Here is a 21,641-nt window from a genome sequence, read left to right on the forward strand (position 1 = left end):
GGTTACAGCAGACTGTGCAGTGTGGCAGGTGGTTACAGCAGACTGTGCAGTGTGGCAGGTGGTTACAGCAGACTGTGCAGTGTGGCTGGTGGTTACAGCAGACTGTGCTGTGTGGCTGGTGGTTACAGCAGACTGTGCAGTGTGGCTGGTGGTTACAGCAGACTGTGCTGTGTGGCTGGTGGTTACAGCAGACTGTGCAGTGTGGCTGGTGGTTACAGCAGACTGTGCAGTGTGGCAGGTGGTTACAGCAGACTGTGCAGTGTGGCAGGTGGTTACAGCAGAGACTGTGCAGTGTGGCTGCTGGTTACAGCAGACTGTGCAGTGTGGCAGGTGGTTACAGCAGAGACTGTGCAGTGTGGCTGGTGGTTACAGCAGAGACTGTGCAGTGTGACAGGTGGTTACAGCAGAGACTGTGCAGTGTGACTGGTGGTTACAGCAGACTGTGCAGTGTGACAGGTGGTTACAGCAGACTGTGCAGTGTGGCAGGTGGTTACAGCAGAGACTGTGCAGTGTGGCTGGTGGTTACAGCAGACTGTGCAGTGTGGCAGGTGGTTACAGCAGAGACTGTGCAGTGTGGCAGGTGGTTACAGCAGACTGTGCAGTGTGGCAGGTGGTTACAGCAGACTGTGCAGTGTGGCAGGTGGTTACAGCAGAGACTGTGCAGTGTGGCAGGTGGTTACAGCAGAGACTGTGCAGTGTGGCAGGTGGTTACAGCAGACTGTGCAGTGTGACAGGTGGTTACAGCAGAGACTGTGCAGTGTGGCAGCTGGTTACAGCAGACTGTGCAGTGTGGCAGGTGGTTACAGCAGACTGTGCAGTGTGGCAGGTGGTTACAGCAGAGACTGTGCAGTGTGGCAGGTGGTTACAGCAGAGACTGTGCAGTGTGGCAGGTGGTTACAGCAGAGACTGTGCAGTGTGGCAGGTGGTTACAGCAGAGACTGTGCAGTGTGGCAGGTGGTTACAGCAGAGACTGTGCAGTGTGACAGGTGGTTACAGCAGAGACTGTGCAGTGTGGCAGGTGGTTACAGCAGACTGTGCAGTGTGGCAGGTGGTTACAGCAGAGACTGTGCAGTGTGACAGGTGGTTACAGCAGAGACTGTGCAGTGTGGCTGGTGGTTACAGCAGAGACTGTGCAGTGTGGCAGGTGGTTACAGCAGACTGTGCAGTGTGGCTGGTGGTTACAGCAGAGACTGTGCAGTGTGGCTGGTGGTTACAGCAGAGACTGTGCAGTGTGACAGGTGGTTACAGCAGACTGTGCAGTGTGGCAGGTGGTTACAGCAGAGACTGTGCAGTGTGGCAGGTGGTTACAGCAGAGACTGTGCAGTGTGGCTGGTGGTTACAGCAGAGACTGTGCAGTGTGGCAGGTGGTTACAGCAGAGACTGTGCAGTGTGGCTGGTGGTTACAGCAGACTGTGCAGTGTGGCAGGTGGTTACAGCAGACTGTGCAGTGTGGCAGGTGGTTACAGCAGTGACTGTGTAGTGTGGCAGGTGGTTACAGCAGACTGTGCAGTGTGGCAGGTGGTTACAGCAGACTGTGCAGTGTGGCAGGTGGTTACAGCAGACTGTGCAGTGTGACAGGTGGTTACAGCAGACATTTACTGCTACTCGTAGAACTAGGATATGTATCAGATCACATATTATATCTACTGTAGGTAATATTCCTGGTCGAGGACCGGGCCGCGGGGACGCTAAGCCCCGAAATCATCTCAAGATAACCATTTTAAGGTAAATGTAGTGTGTTTTCGTCCGCATGGAGGGATATCCCTCATTATGTATAGTCACCCCTCATGTGGAGGCTCTGAGTGACGTTCTCTCTCACCGTGAGGAAGAAGGGGTAACTATGTTGTTGGTTGTTGCCGCGTTTCCATGCCTATGATAAACCAATAATATCTTGGCGAGACAAGTGGGTCAGACAGCAGGTGCAGCCTGCGGCACGAGGTGTGGGCTCGCACACACACCAGAGAGAAGAGAGCGGCGTGTAGAGGGGCTGCGGCCAGGGAGAAAGCAGGAGGAGTGGTGTAGCTCCCGCCACCGTGAAAGTCTGACAAGGTGGCTAAACTCACCACAAGCTGCCGACCCTCTCCTGTCAGGGCTAATTGACTTTTTTTTCACGCGGCATTTAGCCCTGAAAGCGATATTTTTCACGTGTATTCACCTAGTTGTATTCACCTAGTACTGTGAATGTATTCACCTGTATTAAGGGGCCTCGTAGCCTGGTGGATAGCGTGCAGGATTCGTAATTCTGTGGCGCGGGTTCGATTCCCGCACGAGGCAGAAACAAATGGGCAAAGTTTCTTTCACCCTAAATGCCCCTGTTACCTAGCAGTAAATAGGTACCTGGGAGTTAGTCAGCTGTCACGGGCTGCTTCCTGGGGTGTGTGTGTGTGGTGTGGGAAAAAAAAAAAAGTATTTAGTAAACAGTTGATTGACAGTTGAGAGGCGGGCCAAAAGAGCAAAGCTCAACCCCCGTAAAAACACAACTAGTAAACACCTAGTACTGTGAATGTATTTACCTAGTACTATTTGTGTACTCAACTATTTTTGCCTGCAGGATCGAGCATTGTTTCTTGGATCCCGCCTTTCTAGCTATCGGTCTTTTACACCAATGTCTCCTGTCCTATTTCCGCATCATTTCTAGTTTTAAAATTATGAATAGAGTTTCCTTCCACAACCTGCTCCTTAAGTGCGTTCCATTTTCCCACTACTCTCACGCTAAAAGAAAACTTCCTAACATCTCTGTGGGTCATCTGAGTTTCCAGCTTCTACCCATGTCCCCTCGTTCTGTTAGTATTACGTGTGTACATTTCGTCTGTTTCCTCTCTTTCAATCCCCCTGAGTATTTCATATGTTTATATCATATCCCCCCTTCTCCCATCTTTTTTTCTAGTGTCGTAAGGTTTAGTTCCTTGAGGCGCTCTTCATACCTCATCCCTCGTAACTTTGGGACGAGCCTCGTCGCAAACTTCTGAACCTCTTCCAGTTTTCTTATGCGTTCTTTCAGTTGGGGACTCCATGAAGGCATGGCATACTCTAAGACTGGCCTCACGTAGGCAGTGTAAAGTGCCCTAAATGCCTCCTCACTTAGGTTATTGAATGATGTTTTAACTTTTGCCAGTGTAGAGTACGCTACTGTCGTTATCCTATTTATATGTGCCTCAGGAGTTAGATTAGGTGTTACGTCCACTCCCAGGTCTCTTTCTCGAATTGTCACAGGCAGGTAGTTTCAATTTATTGTGTACTGTCCCTTTGGTCTTCTATCATCTAATCCCATTTCCATAACTCTACATTTGCTCGTGTTGAATTCCAGTAACCATTTGTCTGACCATCTCTGCAAACTGTTCAGGTCCTCTTGGAGGATCCTACAATCCTCATTTGTCACAACTCTTCTCATTAATTTTGCGTCATTCGCGAACATTGACATATAGGACTCTACTCCTGTAAACATGTCATTTACGTATATTAGAAATAGAACTGGTCCCAGCACCAATCCTTGAGGTCTGGGAGGCCTGGTAGCCTGGTGGATAGCGCGCAGGACTCGTAATTCTGTGGTGTGGGTTCGATTCCCGCACCAGGCAGAAACAATTGGGCAAAGTTTCTTTCACCCTGAATGCCCCTGTTACCTAGCAGTAAATAGGTACCTGGGAGTTAGTTAGCTGTCATGGACTGCTTCCTGGGGTGTGTGCGTGTGGTGTGGGTAATAAAAAATATAGTAGTTGGTAAACAGTTGACTGACAGTTGAGAGGCGGGCCGAAAGACAAAGCTCAACCCCCGCAAACACAACTAGGTGAATACTCCATTCGTTACTGTTCGCCAGTCCGACTTCTCGGCCCCCCCCCCCCCTTACCGTTACTCTCTGGCTCCTTTCTGTTACATAGTTCCTTACCCATGCTAGGGCCTTTCCGCTACTCCCGCCTGCCTCTCAAGTTTGAATAGCAGTCTTATATGCGGTACTGTATCAAAGGTCCTTTGGCAGTCCAAAAATATGCAGTCTGTCCATCCCTCTCTGTCCTGACTTATTCTTGTTACTTCATTATAGAATTCCAGCTTTGTTAGGCATGATTTCCTTTCCCTGAACCCATGTTGGTGTTTGTTTACATACCTAGTGTTCTCCAGGTGTGCAACAAGTCTTAACCTGATTATTCTTTCAAGTATTTTGCAGGGAATGCTTGTCAGTGATTACGGGAGTAATCACTGACAAGGTAAGTCTGTAGTTAAGTGCCTCCTCCCTATCCCCTTTCTTGAAAATTGCTACCGCATTTACCCTCCGCAATCAGCTGGGCAACTCTTCCATCATAACTAACTCATTAAAGATCCTTGCCAGAGGCACGCTGAGGGCCTGCGCTGTCTCTTTTAGTATCCACGGTGATACATTGTCTGGTCCAACTGCTTTAGTTGCATCCAGTGTTGTCAGCTGTTTCATTACCTCTTCTGCTTTCACCTCTATATCTGAGAGTCTTTCATCTAATTCATCTCTAATAACAATGGGAGCTGCTCAGGCTCGGTTGTGAACACTCCATGAAAACTGGCATTCAGTGCCTCGCAGATTTCCTTGTCACTTTCTGTATATGCCCCCTCTGTTTTCCTTAGTCTTGTCACTTGGTCGTTCACTGACATTTTTCTTCTTATATGACTGTGTAGTAACTTTGGTTGTTTTTTCGCTTTGATCGCAATATCGTTCTCATAATTTCTTTCCGATACTCTTCTTATGTTAATATAATCGTTCCTAGCTCTGTTGCATCTGATCCTGTTGTCCTCTGTCCTTTGTCTTCTGTACTTCCTCCACTCCTTCCTGCTTCTCACTTATGCTTCCTGACACTGTCTGCTAAACCATGGGTTATTATATTCCCTCTTACTGTTTCCCTTTACTGTTGGTATAAAACTATCTTCGGCCTCCTGGCATTTCCGTGTGACTAGGTCCATCATATCTTGGACTGTTTTTCCTCTAAGTTCTTCCTCCCACTGCACTTCACCCAGATAGTCCCTTATCCTCTTATAGTCCCCTTTCCTGTAGTCAACTCTCCTTTCCCAGACCTCTTGACCCGTTATCTTGAGTTTATCTTGAGATGATTTCGAGGCTTTTTAGTGTCCCCGCGGCCCGGTCCTCGACCAGGCCTCCACCCCCAGGAAGCAGCCCGTGACAGCTGACTAACACCCAGGTACCTATTTTACTGCTAGGTAACAGGGGCATAGGGTAAAAGAAACTCTGCCCAATGTTTCTCGCCGGCGCCTGGGATCGAACCCAGGACCACAGGATCACAAGTCCAGCGTGCTGTCCGCTCGGCCGACCGGCTCCCGTGGTCACAAGTTTGTTTTCCATCATGTAGTTAAAGACTAGGACACAACATCTAAGAGTCATTGGAAATATGTGTAGAGTAATAAACCCCACATTGTTTGAATTAGGAAAATACCATTTGTCAAATATTGATACTGTTCTTATATGATTCCCCCATTTTGTACCCGCAAGATAACGTAAGATTTTAAGGGTTGACAGATGTTAATCTTCTTGTTTGAGGAGCTGTTCACTTGAGACAGTTAAGCAAGTCCCAGCTGTGTCTGGGTACAAGTGACAGGATGAACAACCCAGCGGGTTTTCTTCCTATTGGGGAGTGTTGTACATGCTGCTATGGCGGTGTGTCCACTCACAGGATGAGTGGCGCTGCCCAATACTGTCACTATGGCGGAGTGTCCACTCACAGGATGAGTGGCGCTGCCCAATACTGTCACTATGGCGGTGTGTCCACTCACAAGATGAGTGACGCTGCCCAATACTGTCACTATGGCGGTGTGTCCACTCACAAGATGAGTGGCGCTGGCCAATACTGTCACTATGGCGGTGTGTCCACTCACAGGATGAGTGGCGCTGCCCAATACTGTCACTATGGCGGTGTGTCCACTCACAGGATGAGTGACGCTGCCCAATACTGTCACTATGACAGTGTGTCCACTCGCAGGATGAGTGTTGCTGCCCAATACTGTCACTATGGCGGTGTGTCCACTCACAGGATGAGTGACGCTGCCCAATACTGTCACTATGGCGGTGTGTCCACTCACAGGATGAGTGGCGCTGCCCAATACTGCCACTATGGCGGTGTGTCCATTCACAGGATGAGTGGCGCTGCCCAATACTGTCACTATGGCGGTGTGTCCACTCACAGGATGAGTGGCACTGGCCAATAAATTCGCCCCTCGGGGCAAAATTTAATTTAAAATAATCACTGGCTCCTAGTGGTAAAATCAGGTCTAATAGGCTCGGTGTATCCCCTCCTCTTTCCCTTGTGTCTTCCTTCACATGTTGTGTTAGGAAATTCCTGTCTATAAAGTCTACTAACTTTGCTCCCCACGTTTCCTCCCCGCCATGGGGATTTCTTGATTCTCAGTTGATCTCTCCGTGATTGAGGTCCCCCATGACCAGCAGCTGCGCTCTCATTCTGTGAGCTAGTGTTGCTGCCTTCTGCAGTTCATCTATACATGCCTTGTTGTTGTCGTACTCCTGCCTGGGTCTACTGCTGTTTGGTGGGGGGATTGTAGATTACCAAGATTACAATCTTCTTCATGTGTGTGTGAGTGAGTGAGTGAGTGTGTGTGAGTGAGTGAGTGTGGGTTTGTGAATAAGCTCAGATATTCATGAATATGAAGGGTTGCGTGTGAGAACTTGTGCGCAGAAAGCGGCGACATAATTGTCTGATGCGAAGTGCGTGTTGTGGCTCTCTGGCCACCTGTTGCTGGCACCACCCACCACACAGCCTGGCACCACCCACCACTCAGCCTGGCACCGTCCACCACACAGCCTGGCACCACCCACCACACAGCCTGGCACCACCACCCACCACACAGCCTGGCACCACCCACCACACAGCCTGGCACCACCACCCACCACACAGCCTGGCACCGTCCACCACACAGCCTGGCACCACACAGCCTGGCACCACACAGCCTGGCACCGTCCACCACACAGCCTGGCACCACCCACCACACAGCCTGGCACCACCACCCACCACACAGCCTGGCACCACCACCCACCACACAGCCTGGCACCACCACCCACCACACAGCCTGGCACCGTCCACCACACAGCCTGGCACCACCACCCACCACACAGCCTGGCACCACCACCCACCACACAGCCTGGCACCACCACCCACCACACAGCCTGGCACCACCACCCACCACACAGCCTGGCACCACCACCCACCACACAGCCTGGCACCACCACCCACCACACAGCCTGGCACCACCACCCACCACACAGCCTGGCACCACCCACCACACAGCCTGGCACCACCACCCACCACACAGCCTGGCACCACCCACCACACAGCCTGGCACCACCCACCACACAGCCTGGCACCACCCACCACACAGCCTGGCAACACCACCCACCACACAGCCTGGCACCACCCACCACACAGCCTGGCACCACCCACCACACAGCCTGGCACCACCACCCACCACACAGCCTGGCACCACCACCCACCACACAGCCTGGCACCGTCCACCACACAGCCTGGCACCGTCCACCACACAGCCTGGCACCACCCACCACACAGCCTGGCACCACCACCCACCACACAGCCTGGCACCGTCCACCACACAGCCTGGCACCACCATCCACCACACAGCCTGGCACCACACAGCCTGGCACCGTCCACCACACAGCCTGGCACCACCCATCACACAGCCTGGCACCGTCCACCACACAGCCTGGCACCGTCCACCACACAGCCTGGCACCGCCCACCACACAGCCTGGCACCACCCACCACACAGCCTGGCACCACACAGCCTGGCACCACCCACCACACAGCCTGGCACCACACAGCCTGGCACCACACAGCCTGGCACCACCCACCACACAGCCTGGCACCACACAGCCTGGCACCACCCACCACACAGCCTGGCACCGTCCACCACACAGCCTGGCACCACCCACCACACAGCCTGGCACCACACAGCCTGGCACCACCCACCACACAGCCTGGCACCGTCCACCACACAACCTGAGTAAGGAGGCATTGAGAGCGCTTTACACTGCCTACGTGAGACCAATCTTCGAATATGCAGCCCCATCATGGAGCTCCCACCTGAAGAAAGTCATAAAGAAACGAAAAGGTTCACAAGTTTGCGACGACTGAAAAATCTATAGCTGACGACGCAATAAAAAAAGGTAGAGAGAGGGGAGACACGATAGAGACATACAAAATACTTAAGGGAATTGACAGAGTGGAAATTAATCAAATGTTCACACTGAATTACCAATAGAAGGAAATGTTAGGGCGCCTGCCGGCTGAGTGGACAGCGCTTCGGATTCGGATTTCTGAAGTTCCGGGTTCGATCCCCGGTGGTGGCGAAAACCAAAATGGGCAACCAGAAGCCGTAAATAGGTACCTGGGAGTTAGACAGCTGTCACGGGCTGCTTCCTGGGGGTGGAGGCCTGGTCGAGGACCGGGCCGCGGGGACGCTAAGCCCCTAAACCATCTCAAGATAACCACATGATAACGGGACATGGGTGGAAGCTTTAGACTCATGAGTCAGAGATGTGAGAAAGTGTTCATTCAGCGTGAGAATAATGGGAAAAATGGAATGAATTAAGAACAAATTGTGGAAGCAAATTCTCTTCATAATTTTAAAAGTAGATATGATTAGGAAATAGGACACGAGTCATTGATTTAACTAACCGGAGGCTAGAAAAGCGGGATCCAAGAGCTAGAGCTCGAAGTTGTGTAAGGAAACAGAACCTTTTATGCCACATACGTCAGACCAAACCTGGAGTATGCAGCTCCAGCCTGGAGTTGTATACAAGGCAAAATCATAGAAGATTCAGAGGTATCAGAGGAGTCATATATTTAGTGTTCACGCAAATCATCTTTCCTGTTGAGTGTGCGGGTCTTGGCACTCAGCCTTGTGGTGGCACTCAGGTCAGCCTTGTGGTGGCACTCAGGTCAGCCTTGTGGTGGCACTCAGGTTAGCCTTGTGGTGGCACTCAGGTTAGCCTTGTGGTGGCACTCAGGTTAGCCTTGTGGTGGCACTCAGGTTAGCCTTGTGGTGGCACTCAGGTTAGCCTTGTGGTGGCACTCAGGTTAGCCTTGTGGTGGCACTCAGGTCAGCCTTGTGGTGGCACTCAGGTCAGCCTTGTGGTGGCACTCAGGTTAGCCTTGTGGTGGCACTCAGGTTAGCCTTGTGGTGGCACTCAGGTTAGCCTTGTGGTGGCACTCAGGTCAGCCTTGTGGTGGCACTCAGGTCAGCCTTGTAGAGGCACTCAGGTCAGCCTTGTAGAGGCACTCACGTCAGCCTTGTAGAGGCACTCAGGTCAGCCTTGTAGAGGCTGATGCACAGTAGTTGGTAGTTCAGAGCACAGGAGTCGGTCTTGTTATCAGGTGAAGAGTTCGCGTAATTCAACATATATTCAGACAACTTGTAAACAATGTTATCAGTTAACTGGGATGCCACCAGAGGGCCAACTCGTGCAAACTGATATAATTTGAGTACGAACTTGTGTAATACGATAGCAATTGAGTACAAGTCTGTGGTGTTTGTTGACACCATCATGCGTGGCACTTGCACTGAGGCAGTGACTGGCCGCTAGTCAGTCGTGCCAGTGCCAGTGGGTGTAGGTGCCACCTAGTGCCGTCGTGTGTGTGAGAATCATCCTTGTGGATGGCAGTCCTGCCACTTGCTCAGAAAGATATCGTTCTTGAGCCGGGAAAGGATTGGTTATGGATAGGTTAGGATGAATGTGTGGGGTGGGAGGGCCAGGGTGCCATACTTGCTCTTGGAGGATGCCAGTGAGGTCTCACACCCCCAGGGCAGCTCTCAGGGCGTGAGATGTGAGCTGTTGGTGGACCTGGGGAGCAGCCCTCAGGTCCAGTCCTTGCCCAGCCCTCAGGTCCAAGCCTTACTCAGCCCTGAGGTCCAGGCCTTACTCAGCCCTGAGGTCCAGGCCTTACTCAACCCAGAGGTCCAGTCCTTGCCCAGCCCTCAGGTCCAAGCCTTACTCAGCCCTCAGGTCCAAGTCTTACTCAGCCCTGAGGTCCAAGTCTTACCCAGCCCGACAGCCGACACACCGCGGGCCGTCGGCGAGGACACGGCCAGGCTAAACACACCACCACTATCACGGTCTGTGTCACGGTGTGTGTCACGGTGTGTGTCGGTGGGTGGACGTGTCAGTCGTGACACGGCTGCTCCACCGCCCACTCGGCCCGCCCACACCCTCGGGAACCTTGTAGGCGTAAGTTTTCATTGTACTATTTAATAAATACAGTTTTATGTTGCGTCTTGGCTGACTTCTTGACTCTTCCGTCAGTGAGGTCACTCTTGGTAGTCTAAATATTTTATTATAGGGCGTTTTCCCGTTTTCATTTTCCCGTTTTCTACTACTGTTGTATGGTGGTGTTGGGGGAGACTGCGTTGATGGCCGCGCCTGGCACCATACTCACTCTCTCCATGGTTGTAAAACAGTGTGGGACGGGTTACAGCCGAGGTAGAGTAATGGAGTAACCTGATTTGAGCTTAACACTGCAATTGTTAAATCTGAGTGTGAAATGATATGAGTCATGATATAGGTCATGATATATGAGAAATGATGTGTGTCAAGCCTGGCCTCGGGCCGGGCTTGGGGAGTAGAAGAACTCCCAGAACCCCATCAACCAGGTATCATGTTTTGTTCAAATGTTCTAAATAGGGAAAATAGGGTATTAAGATTGATATCTAGAAGAGATTAATTACCTTGATTGTGCCTGGTTGATGGGGTTCTGGGAGTTGTTCTACTCCCCAAGCCCGGCCCGAGGCCAGGCTTGACTTGTGAGAGTTTGGTCCACCAGGCTGTTGCTTGGAGCGGCCCGCAGGCCCACATACCCACCACGGCCTGGTTGGTCCGGCACTCCTTGGAGGAAACAATCTAGTTTCCCCTTGAAGATGTCCACGGTTGTTCCGGCAATATTTCTTATACTCGCTGGGAGGACGTTGAACAACCGCGGACCTCTGATGTTTATACAGTGTTCTCTGATTGTGCCTATGGCACCTCTGCTCTTCACTGGTTCTATTCTCCATTTTCTTCCATATCGTTCACTCCAGTACCTTGTTATTTTACTGTGTAGATTTGGGACCTGTCCCTCCAGTATTTTCCAGGTGTATATTATTTGGTATCTCTCTCGTCTCCTTTCTAGTGAGTACATTTGGAGAACTTTGAGACGATCCCAATAATTTAGGTGTTTCATCTCGTCTCTCTGATATTATTCTTCAGCTTGATTTTACCCTTGTTAGGCTCAATTCATATTAGACAGTTCCGTAATTAACACCGCACTGTATAATAGATATATATTCAATTGATCATTTATAAAGAAGGATTGCAATTTTATTCCCAGGAATTAGACGGCTGTCAAACCGCATCTAACACTGTAAATACCACGCCATAAGACAAGTTTATCCCACAATTAAGATGTATATTTTTGTATAAAAAGTAATCGAGTTTGTGTGCATTAAGGGAGAAAGTGTGAACCATGTTATACATAGTCACTCCTGTATATTTTCTCGTTTTCTACTGCTACCCATTTTCTGTGGTGGTGTTGGGCTCAGGCGGGACTAGTATATATCTTAGTGCTCACTATTTTTTTTTTTTTTAAGTACTTCGCCTGGGTTAAAATTTTACTCTGAGGAACACATGAGGTACGGAATTAAAGCACAATATATATTGTACGTCAATGCTGTAGAGGGCAAATGTAATGATAGACTGAATATCCTAAACATACGTTTGTTCGCAATAAGGAGTTTAATATTTTTGCTTGCATATATATATATATATATATATATATATATATATATATATATATATATATATATATATATATATATATATATATATATATATATATATATATATATATCACTAAGAACGCTTTGACCCGTCCAGGATTCGAACCCATGCCGTATAGTATATATATCGAACTGTGTATATATATATATATATGTCGTACCTAATAGCCAGAACGCACTTCTCTGCCTACTATGCAAGGCCCGATTTGCCTAATAAGCCAAGTTTTCATGAATTAATTGTTTTTCGACTACCTAACCTACCTAACCAAACCTAACCTAACTTTTTCGGCTACCTAACCTAACCTAACCCATAAAGATAGGTTAGGTTAGGTTAGGTAGGGTTGGTTAGGTTCGGTCATATATCTACGTTAATTTTAACTCCAATAAAAAAATATTGACCTCATACATAATGAAATGGGTAGCTTTATCATTTCATAAGAAAAAAATTGAGAAAATATAATAATTCAGGAAAACTTGGCTTATTAGGCAAATCGGGCCTTGCATAGTAGGCCGAGAAGTGCGTTCTGGCTACTAGGTACGACATATATATATATATATATATATATATATATATATATATATATATATATATATATATATATATATATATATTATACTACCAAGCACCCATTTTACTGTTGGGTAAACAGAGGCTACAATTAAGGCTTGCCGCCCAGTCAATCCTCCCCGGCCAGGATACGAACCCAGAACAAAGCACTCTCAAAACGCCAGGCGAATGTCTTACCACTACACCACGGGGACTGCTAATTGCAGAACAGACATGACGTAATATTATTTGTAATAAGTAGCTTGCACATAACTCTATATCATATCCTAGTGACCTGATCAATACAGTCACTAGACAGTGTTACATTGTAATTGCCAGACTTAGGCTGGGATATCGATATCTATGGCAAGTGACTGCAGGTAATGATAGTGAACAATGGTGAACATACATATAGGATATACTATAGGACATACTCTCCAACACTATATCTGTGATTGGCCGCATATATTTATCTGTGGTTATCTTGAGATGATTTCGGGGCTTTTTAGTGTCCCTGCGGCCCGGTCCTCGACCAGGCCTCCACCCCCAGGAAGCAGCCCGTGACAACTGACTAACACCCAGGTACCTATTTTACTACTAGGTAACAGGGCATAGGGTGAAAGAAACTCTGCCCATTGTTTCTCGCTGGCGCCTGGGATCGAACCCAGGACCACAGGATCACAAGTCCAGCGTGCTGTCCGCTCGGCCGACCGGCTCCCTGTGGACAATATATCTGTTATAAGTGTCTTCAGACCAAATGGTATGAGGTACTCTGAGCTCTGTGATTACTTCATACACTCAGGAATATTGGAAGATAATGATATTCAGGCGACGAGTCACAATAACGTGGCTGAAGTATGTTGACCAGACCACACACTAGAAGGTGAAGGGACGACGACGTTTCGGTCCGTCCTGGACCATTCTCAAGTCGATTATGTGAGGAGAACATCGTCGTCCCTTCACCTTCTAGTGTGTTGTCTGGTCAACACTGGAAGATATTCTTGTGCAAATCCCACAGTGTACTAGTGGAGGCTAATAGATCATCCTAGCATCAACTTATTCCCCTTATTCCACGTATAACTAACTATCCTGTGAGATGGGGGATGTTAGATGAACTGTTAGCTAGTTTCTGCAACCTGTCCTCCTATAAAGAACGTCGCATTTCGCTCGTATGCGCTACATAAGGCCAAATAACTGTCGTACTAGAAAATGGAAGCGACTGGCGAGAGTGACGCACTGTCCCGTTTTCTGTTTTGGGTCCTCTGGTAGGTTAGGGGAGACCGCTTTAAATTGACCGTTTTCTTGACATTGGGAAAACTGAGGAGGACGGATTGAATTTTTGATCAACACTGAGTAATCTTTCATGCTGAATAGGGCAGCAGCACTTGCAGTGTCTACCTAAGATTGTTAATAAGGAACAGTGAATCAAACAAACCAGTGTAGCAAGTGCCAGGTGGTGATTAACGTTATTGAAGTGGATGATTGTTTCGTAATTTAGGCCATTTAATTAACGAGGATTATATTTCACGCTGTTCCTACACGCCCACACGTCAGGTGGTCAGTTAAGGGGTTACCTTAAGGGGTTACCTTAAGGGGTTACATTAAGGGGTTACCTTAAGGGGTTACCTTAACATTAAGCTCTCAGGTGCTGACACCTTCACAACTCCCCAGTCATGTATGCACAAAATAGGAAGTGATAAAATATTATTATTATTATTATTATTATTATTTAAACAAATACAATCTAACAGTAGAGGTTGGCAACACTGCACATGAGGATACCCTGGCATGAGTGTTGCCACAACACACACACAAACCACAATAGCCTGATGCATCAAATGAACAACTCCGAACCCTCACATTCCTTCACGTTCGTAGATTCGAACCCTTATCACGGCTCTTGTGGATTTGTTCATTAGTTTTGCCACGTTTTGGAGAGACGCCATATTGGGGGGAACACCATTGCTTTTGTTAATGTCTTTAGTGTGTGTCTTGAATACTCAATTCTACTATAACTTATCCTACCTACTTTACAGTAATCTAAGCTACTATATCCTACTCTAAGTTAAACTAATCTACCCTATCCTATGCTGGCGAGGAGTCACAATAACGTGGCTAAAGTATGTTGACCAGACCACACGCTAGAAGGTGAAGGGACGACGACGTTTCCGTCCGTCCTGGACCACAATCGGCTTGAGAATGGTCCAGGACGGACCAAAACGTCGTCGTCCCTTCACCTTCTAGTGTGTGGTGTGGTCTGGTCAACCTAGCCTACCCTGCTGGCTGCCATACCCTGTCCTTAATAGTCTTGCTTCCTCACATCCCTGGGGCAAAGTGTGCATTAATTCTCTGCCTCTCGTTACTAACTGTCTTGGGCGTCGACCAAGTTGTTGAGTCCTTCCCGCTACTTATGGGGTGAGGGCTCTGTCTCTTCTATAGTCTCCCCCTCAACGTTCTCTCTCTCCCCCAACCCGTCCTCTTAAAAATAACGACACTCTTGGCTCGTATGCGCTCTATGGCCAAAAGTGGACGTAATTAGAAATGAAATCGACTTACAATAGTGACGTACTGTCCTGTTTTCTGTTTGAGTCATCCGGCCTACTCGGAGAGGTTAGGAGAGGAAACTTTCAATTAACATTTTGCATAAAAATTTGAAACTTTATGAGAACTTCCTGCGAGACCCATTGTATTCCTAATGGACGTTCTCTCGTCTCTTCGTAGTTTTCCCGCTCTGAATGCCAGACTTGTACCTCCTGATGGCTCCCCTGAACAGGTCATCTCAGTTGACTAAGATACATGTGAGTGACCGCGGGGCTGCCAGACTGGCTTCCTTTATGGCATAATATTCACGTATATGTCAAAGTCTCGCTGGTTCTTCAGTATCTCTGGTGGAGACGAGTGGGCTGGCATGTGTGGGGGAGGGTTGTCGCCACTGCTGCCATTACCTCACCTCTCAATGCAACTGTGTTCCATGATGCTCTCTGGTCCGTGTTTAGCTCTTGGACCCCCGCCTTTTTAACTAATTTAATTTTCCTCTATTATGTCTATGTAACGGTAAGCATTATATGGTAAGGGTAAGTTACTGATCCTTGATAGTACTGAGCAACACTTCCGACACCTTGAACTTGGTAACACATTAATAATTAGTAATTTATATTTAATGTAATATGAATTGAAATATGGTGTACCACTGATGGTTACCAATGGTACCCTTTCAAGGAAATGCTACACAGGGATCAATCTAATTAACTTCACTGCCACCATCCTGCCTAACCATTAGCTATATCAAACAATGAGGCAGAAGCAGTGCTTGGCTTCCAGAGTCCTCTTCCAGCTGTCATTAATGACTGACCAAAAGTTAACAAAACTGAACTCTGAGGATTAGGAGGTTCCATTAATTGACGTAAGCAAAGAGGGAAAGTTTAACATGGGTTTATTTAGAACAAAATATGATATTCACCAAATTCTAAGTGTCTACCCCTCACACTGGCAATGGTTAAGACATCACACATGGAAAATCTCAAAGACCTCATACATTACTTTCTGGGTCCTGCTCTACGACATACATGAATTCACTGTCTCCTGGGACCAGATTTACGAAGTAGTTACGCAATCACTTACGAACGTGTACATCTTAACCTCAATCTTTGACGGCTTTGGTTACATTTATTAAACAGTTTACAAGCATGAAAACTTCCCATTCAACTGTTGTTATTGTCATAAACAGCCTCCTGGTGCTTCGGAGCTCATTAACTGTTTAATAATTGTAAACAAAGCCGCCAAAGATTGAGGAAAGATGTACAGGTTCGTAAGTGCTTGCGTAACTGCTTCGTGAATCTGGCCCCCTGGTGGCCAGTCTGATGACTTGTGGCCCACACTACCTCTCCTCCTCCAGCACCCCAGCACTCCCTCCTTTCCAAACTCCCCTACAGGAGGTATATATATATACACGCCTCCAAAACTACCACACCTGTCGGCTGGAGAAAGAGGTGAGGGGGGTGGGAGATTTACTCTTGCTAACCAACATTGAGGCTTGTAAGAGGTCCGCCCACACGTGCACACTCAAGAATTTTCCCATTAAATTGTTTGACAACCACCATACACCTCTTCAAGGAGGGGAATAATAATTATGGGGGGTAAGGGAGAGATGGAACGTTTTTTCTCACGAATGTTTGCACAACCACTCACTCTGCAGGTGGCTGACCTCTGACCTTCTTGAATATCTTGAGGTTATCTTGAAATGATTTCAGGGCTTTAGTGTCCCCGCGGCCCGGTCCTCGACCAGGCCTCCACCCCCAGGAAGCTGCCCATGACAGCTGACTAACTCCCAGGTACCTATTTACTGCTAGGTAACAGGGGCATTCAGGGTGAAAGAAACTTTGCCCATTTGTTTCTGCCTCGTGTGGGAATCGAACCCGCGCCACAGAATTACGAGTCCTGCGCGCTATCCACCAGGCTTCGAGACCTGGCCGAAAGAGCAAAGCTCAACCCCCGTAAACACAACTAGGTGAACACAACTAGGTGAATACACTAGGAAGCAGCCCGTAGCAGCTGTTCTAACTCCTAGATTCCTATTTACTGCTAGGTGAACAGGTGCATTAGGGTGCAATAAACTCTACCTACTTGTTTCTGCCTCTGCCGGGGATCGAACCGGGCCCTTGGACTACGACTCTAGAACGCTGTCCACTCAGCCACGAGGCCCGTGTGTGTGTACTCACCTAGTTGTGCTTATGGGGGGGTTGAGCTCTGGCTCTTTGGGCCCGCCTCTCACTATTACGTCTGGTACTTGTGATCAATACGTCGCTTTATCATGTGTTATACCCCATGTTGTTGAGGTGTTGTGTATGTAGTGATCATGTCTCTCCTCCACAGATCCTGCGAGACCTCCGTCAGGGGCTCCTCCAGACACAGAGACCCCTTCGGGAGACTGCCATATTTTACACCAAAGGAACGCCATACCTAGGTACCTATGTCACCCTTGTGTGTAGATGTTTGTTGCGTGTGTGTGTGTGTGTGTGTGTGTGTGTGTGTGTGTGTGTGTGTGTGTGTGTGTGTCTATGTGTGTGTGTGTGTGTGTGCGTCTATGTGTGTGTGTGTGTGTGTGTGTGTGTCTATGTGTGTGTCTATGTGTGTGTGTGTGTGTGTGTGTGTGTGTCTATGTGTCCCACCTCCCCTGTGTGTGTGTGTGTGTGTGTGTGTGTGTCCCAGGTCATGGGTTTGTGTGTATGTGTATTCACCTGATTATATTCACCTATTTGTGCTTGTGGGGGTTGAGCTCTGGCTCTTTGGTCCCGCCTCTCAACCGTCAATCAACTGATGTACAGATTCCTGAGCCTATTGGGCTCAGGAATTGGGCTCAGCTCCTCCCTCTCCCTTCCTCTCGTGTCCTCCCTCTCCCTTCACTACTATTCCCTCCTCTCCCTTGCGTTCTATTCCCTCCTCTCCCTCAAAGTGCTCTCATTCTCTCTGGAATTAGATCTGGTACAGGGCTCTCAAACACATTTGCTGTAATAATTATATATATATATATATATATATATATATATATATATATATATATATATATATATATATATATATATATATATATGTCGTACCTAATAGCCAGAACGCACTTCTCAGCCTACTATTCAAGGCCCGATTTGCCTAATAAGCCAAGTTTTCATGAATTAATGTTTTTTCGTCTACCTAACCTACCTAACCTAACCTAACCTAGCTTTTTTTGGCTACCTAACCTAACCTTACCTATAAATATAGGTTAGGTTAGGTTAGGTAGGGTTGGTTAGGTTCGGTCATATATCTACGTTAATTTTAACTCCAATAAAAAAAAATTGACCTCATACATAGAGAAAAGGGTTGCTTTATCATTTCATAAGAAAAAAATTACAGTAAATATATTAATTCAGGAAAACTTGGCTTATTAGGCAAATCGGGCCTTGAATAGTAGGCTGAGAAGTGAGTTCTGGCTACTAGGTACGACATATATATATATATAAATATATATATATATATATATATATATATATATATATATATATATATATAAATATATAAAATACACACACACACCCAGTAGCTTTTATATTCAGTGTTAGGTGAACTCAAGGTGCGGCTGACTTAGCGGGTAACCGCGGGCCACAAGCTTCATGCCCCAGAATTCTAATATCTAGCTAGGCTTAACAAACCCAGAGGTGGGGGGGGGGGGGTAAGGCTTCACATGTTGACACCCACTTTAATCCTCCGTGTGGATGAGCACTCATCCATCACCTGAAAGTGGGGGGGGGGGGTAAGGCTTCACATGTTGACACCCACTTTAATCCTCCGTGTGGATGAGCACTCATCCATCACCTGAAAGTGGGGGGGGGGGTAAGGCTTCACATGTTGACACCCACTTTAATCCTCCGTGTGGATGAGCACTCATCCATCACCTGAAAGTGGGGGGGGGTAAGGCTTCACATGTTGACACCCACTTTAATCCTCCGTGTGGATGAGCACTCATCCATCACCTGAAAGTGGGGGGGGGGAAGGCTTCACATGTTGACACCCACTTTAATCCTCCGTGTGGATGAGCACTCATCCATCACCTGAAAGTGGGGGGGGGTAAGGCTTCACATGTTGACACCCACTTTAATCCTCCGTGTGGATGAGCACTCATCCATCACCTGAAAGTGGGGGGGGGGAAGGCTTCACATGTTGACACCCACTTTAATCCTCCGTGTGGATGAGCACTCATCCATCACCTGAAAGTGGGGGGGGGAAGGCTTCACATGTTGACACCCACTTTAATCCTCCGTGTGGATGAGCACTCATCCATCACCTGAAAGTGGGGGGGGGGAAGGCTTCACATGTTGACACCCACTTTAATCCTCCGTGTGGATGAGCACTCATCCATCACCTGAAAGTGGGGGGGGGGAAGGCTTCACATGTTGACACCCACTTTAATCCTCCGTGTGGATGAGCACTCATCCATCACCTGAAATATACATTGAAAAAAAAGTTTGATAACGAGGCTGTTTAAGCTTCCACCTTAATTATGTCTGTCCCTACATAGTGAGTATCTTGAGGTTATCTTGAGATGATTTCGGGGCTTTAGTGTCCCCGCGGCCCGGTCCACGACCAGGCCTCCACCCCCAGGAAGCAGCCCGTGACAGGTGACTAACACCCGGGTACCTATTTTACTGCTAAGTAACAGGGGCATAGGGTGAAAGAAACTCTGGCCATTGTTTCTCGCCGGCGCCTGGGATCGAACCCAGAACCACAGGATCACAAGTCCAGCGTGCTGTCCGCTCAGCCGACCGGCTCCCTGGTGATTGACTCAGACGCGCCACATATACTCAACACTGTGAGACAGAGCACCACAACACCCAGGGTTGACGTGAGTGTGTGTGTGAGTGTGTCGGTCACTCACAACATGTTCTCCAGTGAGGGCTCTCCAAAGAATGCTTTGATTCATATGGTTAAACTTACTAGTCACTGGAGGATAGCCAGAATGATCTCATAGACAGTGTCTGTGTTATCCTCCCCTGCTATCGTGGGAAACTCGGCGCCATTCCACACAAGGGTTACATCACCTTACCATAAAACGCTTTTTTCCCCCTGCTCTAGGGATAGCAGACAGACTAAGAGTGACTTACATATAAATTAAGAACTAAGTCTCTTCCTTCTACGTTCCGTGTAGCGTCTTTCTTGAGGTAGAGAAGTCTCCCCTCCCCTGAGGTAAACTCTCCTTCCCTGAGGTAAACTCTCCTCCCCTTAGGTAAACTCTTTTAACTCAGGGTAAGTTAAAAGTTAAGTCAGGGTAAGCTACCCTATGCAGGTAAACTCTTTACCTCTTTTGAGGTAAACTCCCATTCCCTGAGGTAAACTCCCCTCCCTTGAGGTAAACTCGTGTCCCTTGAGGTAAACTCCCGTCGTTTGAGGTAGACTCCGTCCCGTGAGGTAAACTATCGTCCATTGAGGTAAACTCTCGTCCCTGAGGTAAACTCCCGTCCCTTGATGTAAACTCCCGTCCCTTGATGTAAACTCTCATCTCTTAGGTAAAGTCCCCTTCTCTGGGGTAAAATCCCCCTCCATGGGGTAAACTCCCGTCCCTTGAGGTAAACTCCCCTCCCTGGGGTAAACTCCCGTCCCTTGAAGTAAACTCCCGTCCCTTGATGTAAATTCACGTCCCCTGGGGTAAACTCCCCCTCCCTGGGGTAAATTCCCGTCACCCGAGATAAACTCCCCTCCCCTGAGGTAAACTTCCGTTCCATAAGGCAAACTCCCGTCCGTTGAGGTAAACTCCCCCTCCCTAAGGTAAACTCCCGTCCCTTGATGTAAACTCACCCTCCCTTGAGGTGAACTCCCGTCCCCTGAGGTAAACTCCCCTCTCTGGGGTAAACTACTGTCCCTTGATGTAAACTCCCGTCCCTTGAGGTAAACTCCTCTTCCCTGTGGTAAACTCCCGTCTTCTGAGGTAAACTCCCCCTCCCTGGGGTAAACTCCCGTCCCCTGAGGTAAACTCCCTCTCCCTGGGGTAAGCTCCCGTCCCCTGAGGTAAGCTCCCGTCCCCTAAGGTAAACTCCCGTCCTTTGAGGTAAACTCCCGTCCCCTGAGGTGAACTCCCGTCCCCTGAGGTAAACTCCCTCTCCCTGGGGTAAGCTCCCGTCCCCTGAGGTAAGCTCCCGTCCCCTGAGGTAAACTCCCGTCCTTTGAGGTAAACTCCCGTCCTTTGAGGTAAACTCCCGTCCCCTGAGGTGAACTCTCGTCCCCTGAGGTAAATTCACCCATCCTTTGGTAAACTCCCGTCCCTTGAGGTAAACTCCCCTCCCCTGAGGTAAATTCTGTTTAAAAAACTCTGTTTAGAGTTCGGGTTGGTAGTACAGTTTTGTTCGTTCCCGACTCACAATCTGAAGTTCCTGGTTCGAATCCCTGGCGGGACAGAAATGGTTGGGGAGTGTTTCCTATCACCTCATGCCTGGGTACCAAAACAGGAATGCACAATGTAATGGAATGCATTAGGCAGTGATGTGGTGGAGGCTGACTCCATACACAGTTTCAAGTGTAGATATGATAGAGCCCAGTAGGCTCAGGAACCTGTACACCAGTTGATTGACAGTTGAGAGGCGGGACCAAAGAGCCAAAGTTCAACTCCCGCAAGCACAACTAGGTGAGTACACACACACACACACACACACACACACACACACACACACACACACACACACACACACACACACACACACACGGGCTGCTTCCTGGGGTGTGTGTGTGTGTGTGTGGTGTGGGAAAAAACAAAAAAAATAGTT

General features: G+C 48.3%; 1 protein-coding gene across 3 annotated transcripts in view; it reads left to right on the forward strand.

Moving 5' to 3' along the window:
* Positions 1 to 21,641, forward strand: part of LOC123773592 (uncharacterized) — a 633,080-nt gene that overhangs the window by 462,044 nt on the left and 149,395 nt on the right. For all 3 annotated transcript variants that reach the window (XM_069312332.1, XM_069312334.1, XM_069312333.1), the window contains one exon: positions 17,227 to 17,317. In XM_069312332.1, coding sequence (XP_069168433.1) covers positions 17,227 to 17,317 — 91 coding nt within the window. The remainder of the gene's footprint in view (positions 1 to 17,226; positions 17,318 to 21,641) is intronic.

This window comes from Procambarus clarkii, chromosome 72 (genome assembly GCF_040958095.1).
Source record: "Procambarus clarkii isolate CNS0578487 chromosome 72, FALCON_Pclarkii_2.0, whole genome shotgun sequence".
NCBI lineage: Eukaryota > Metazoa > Arthropoda > Malacostraca > Decapoda > Cambaridae > Procambarus > Procambarus clarkii.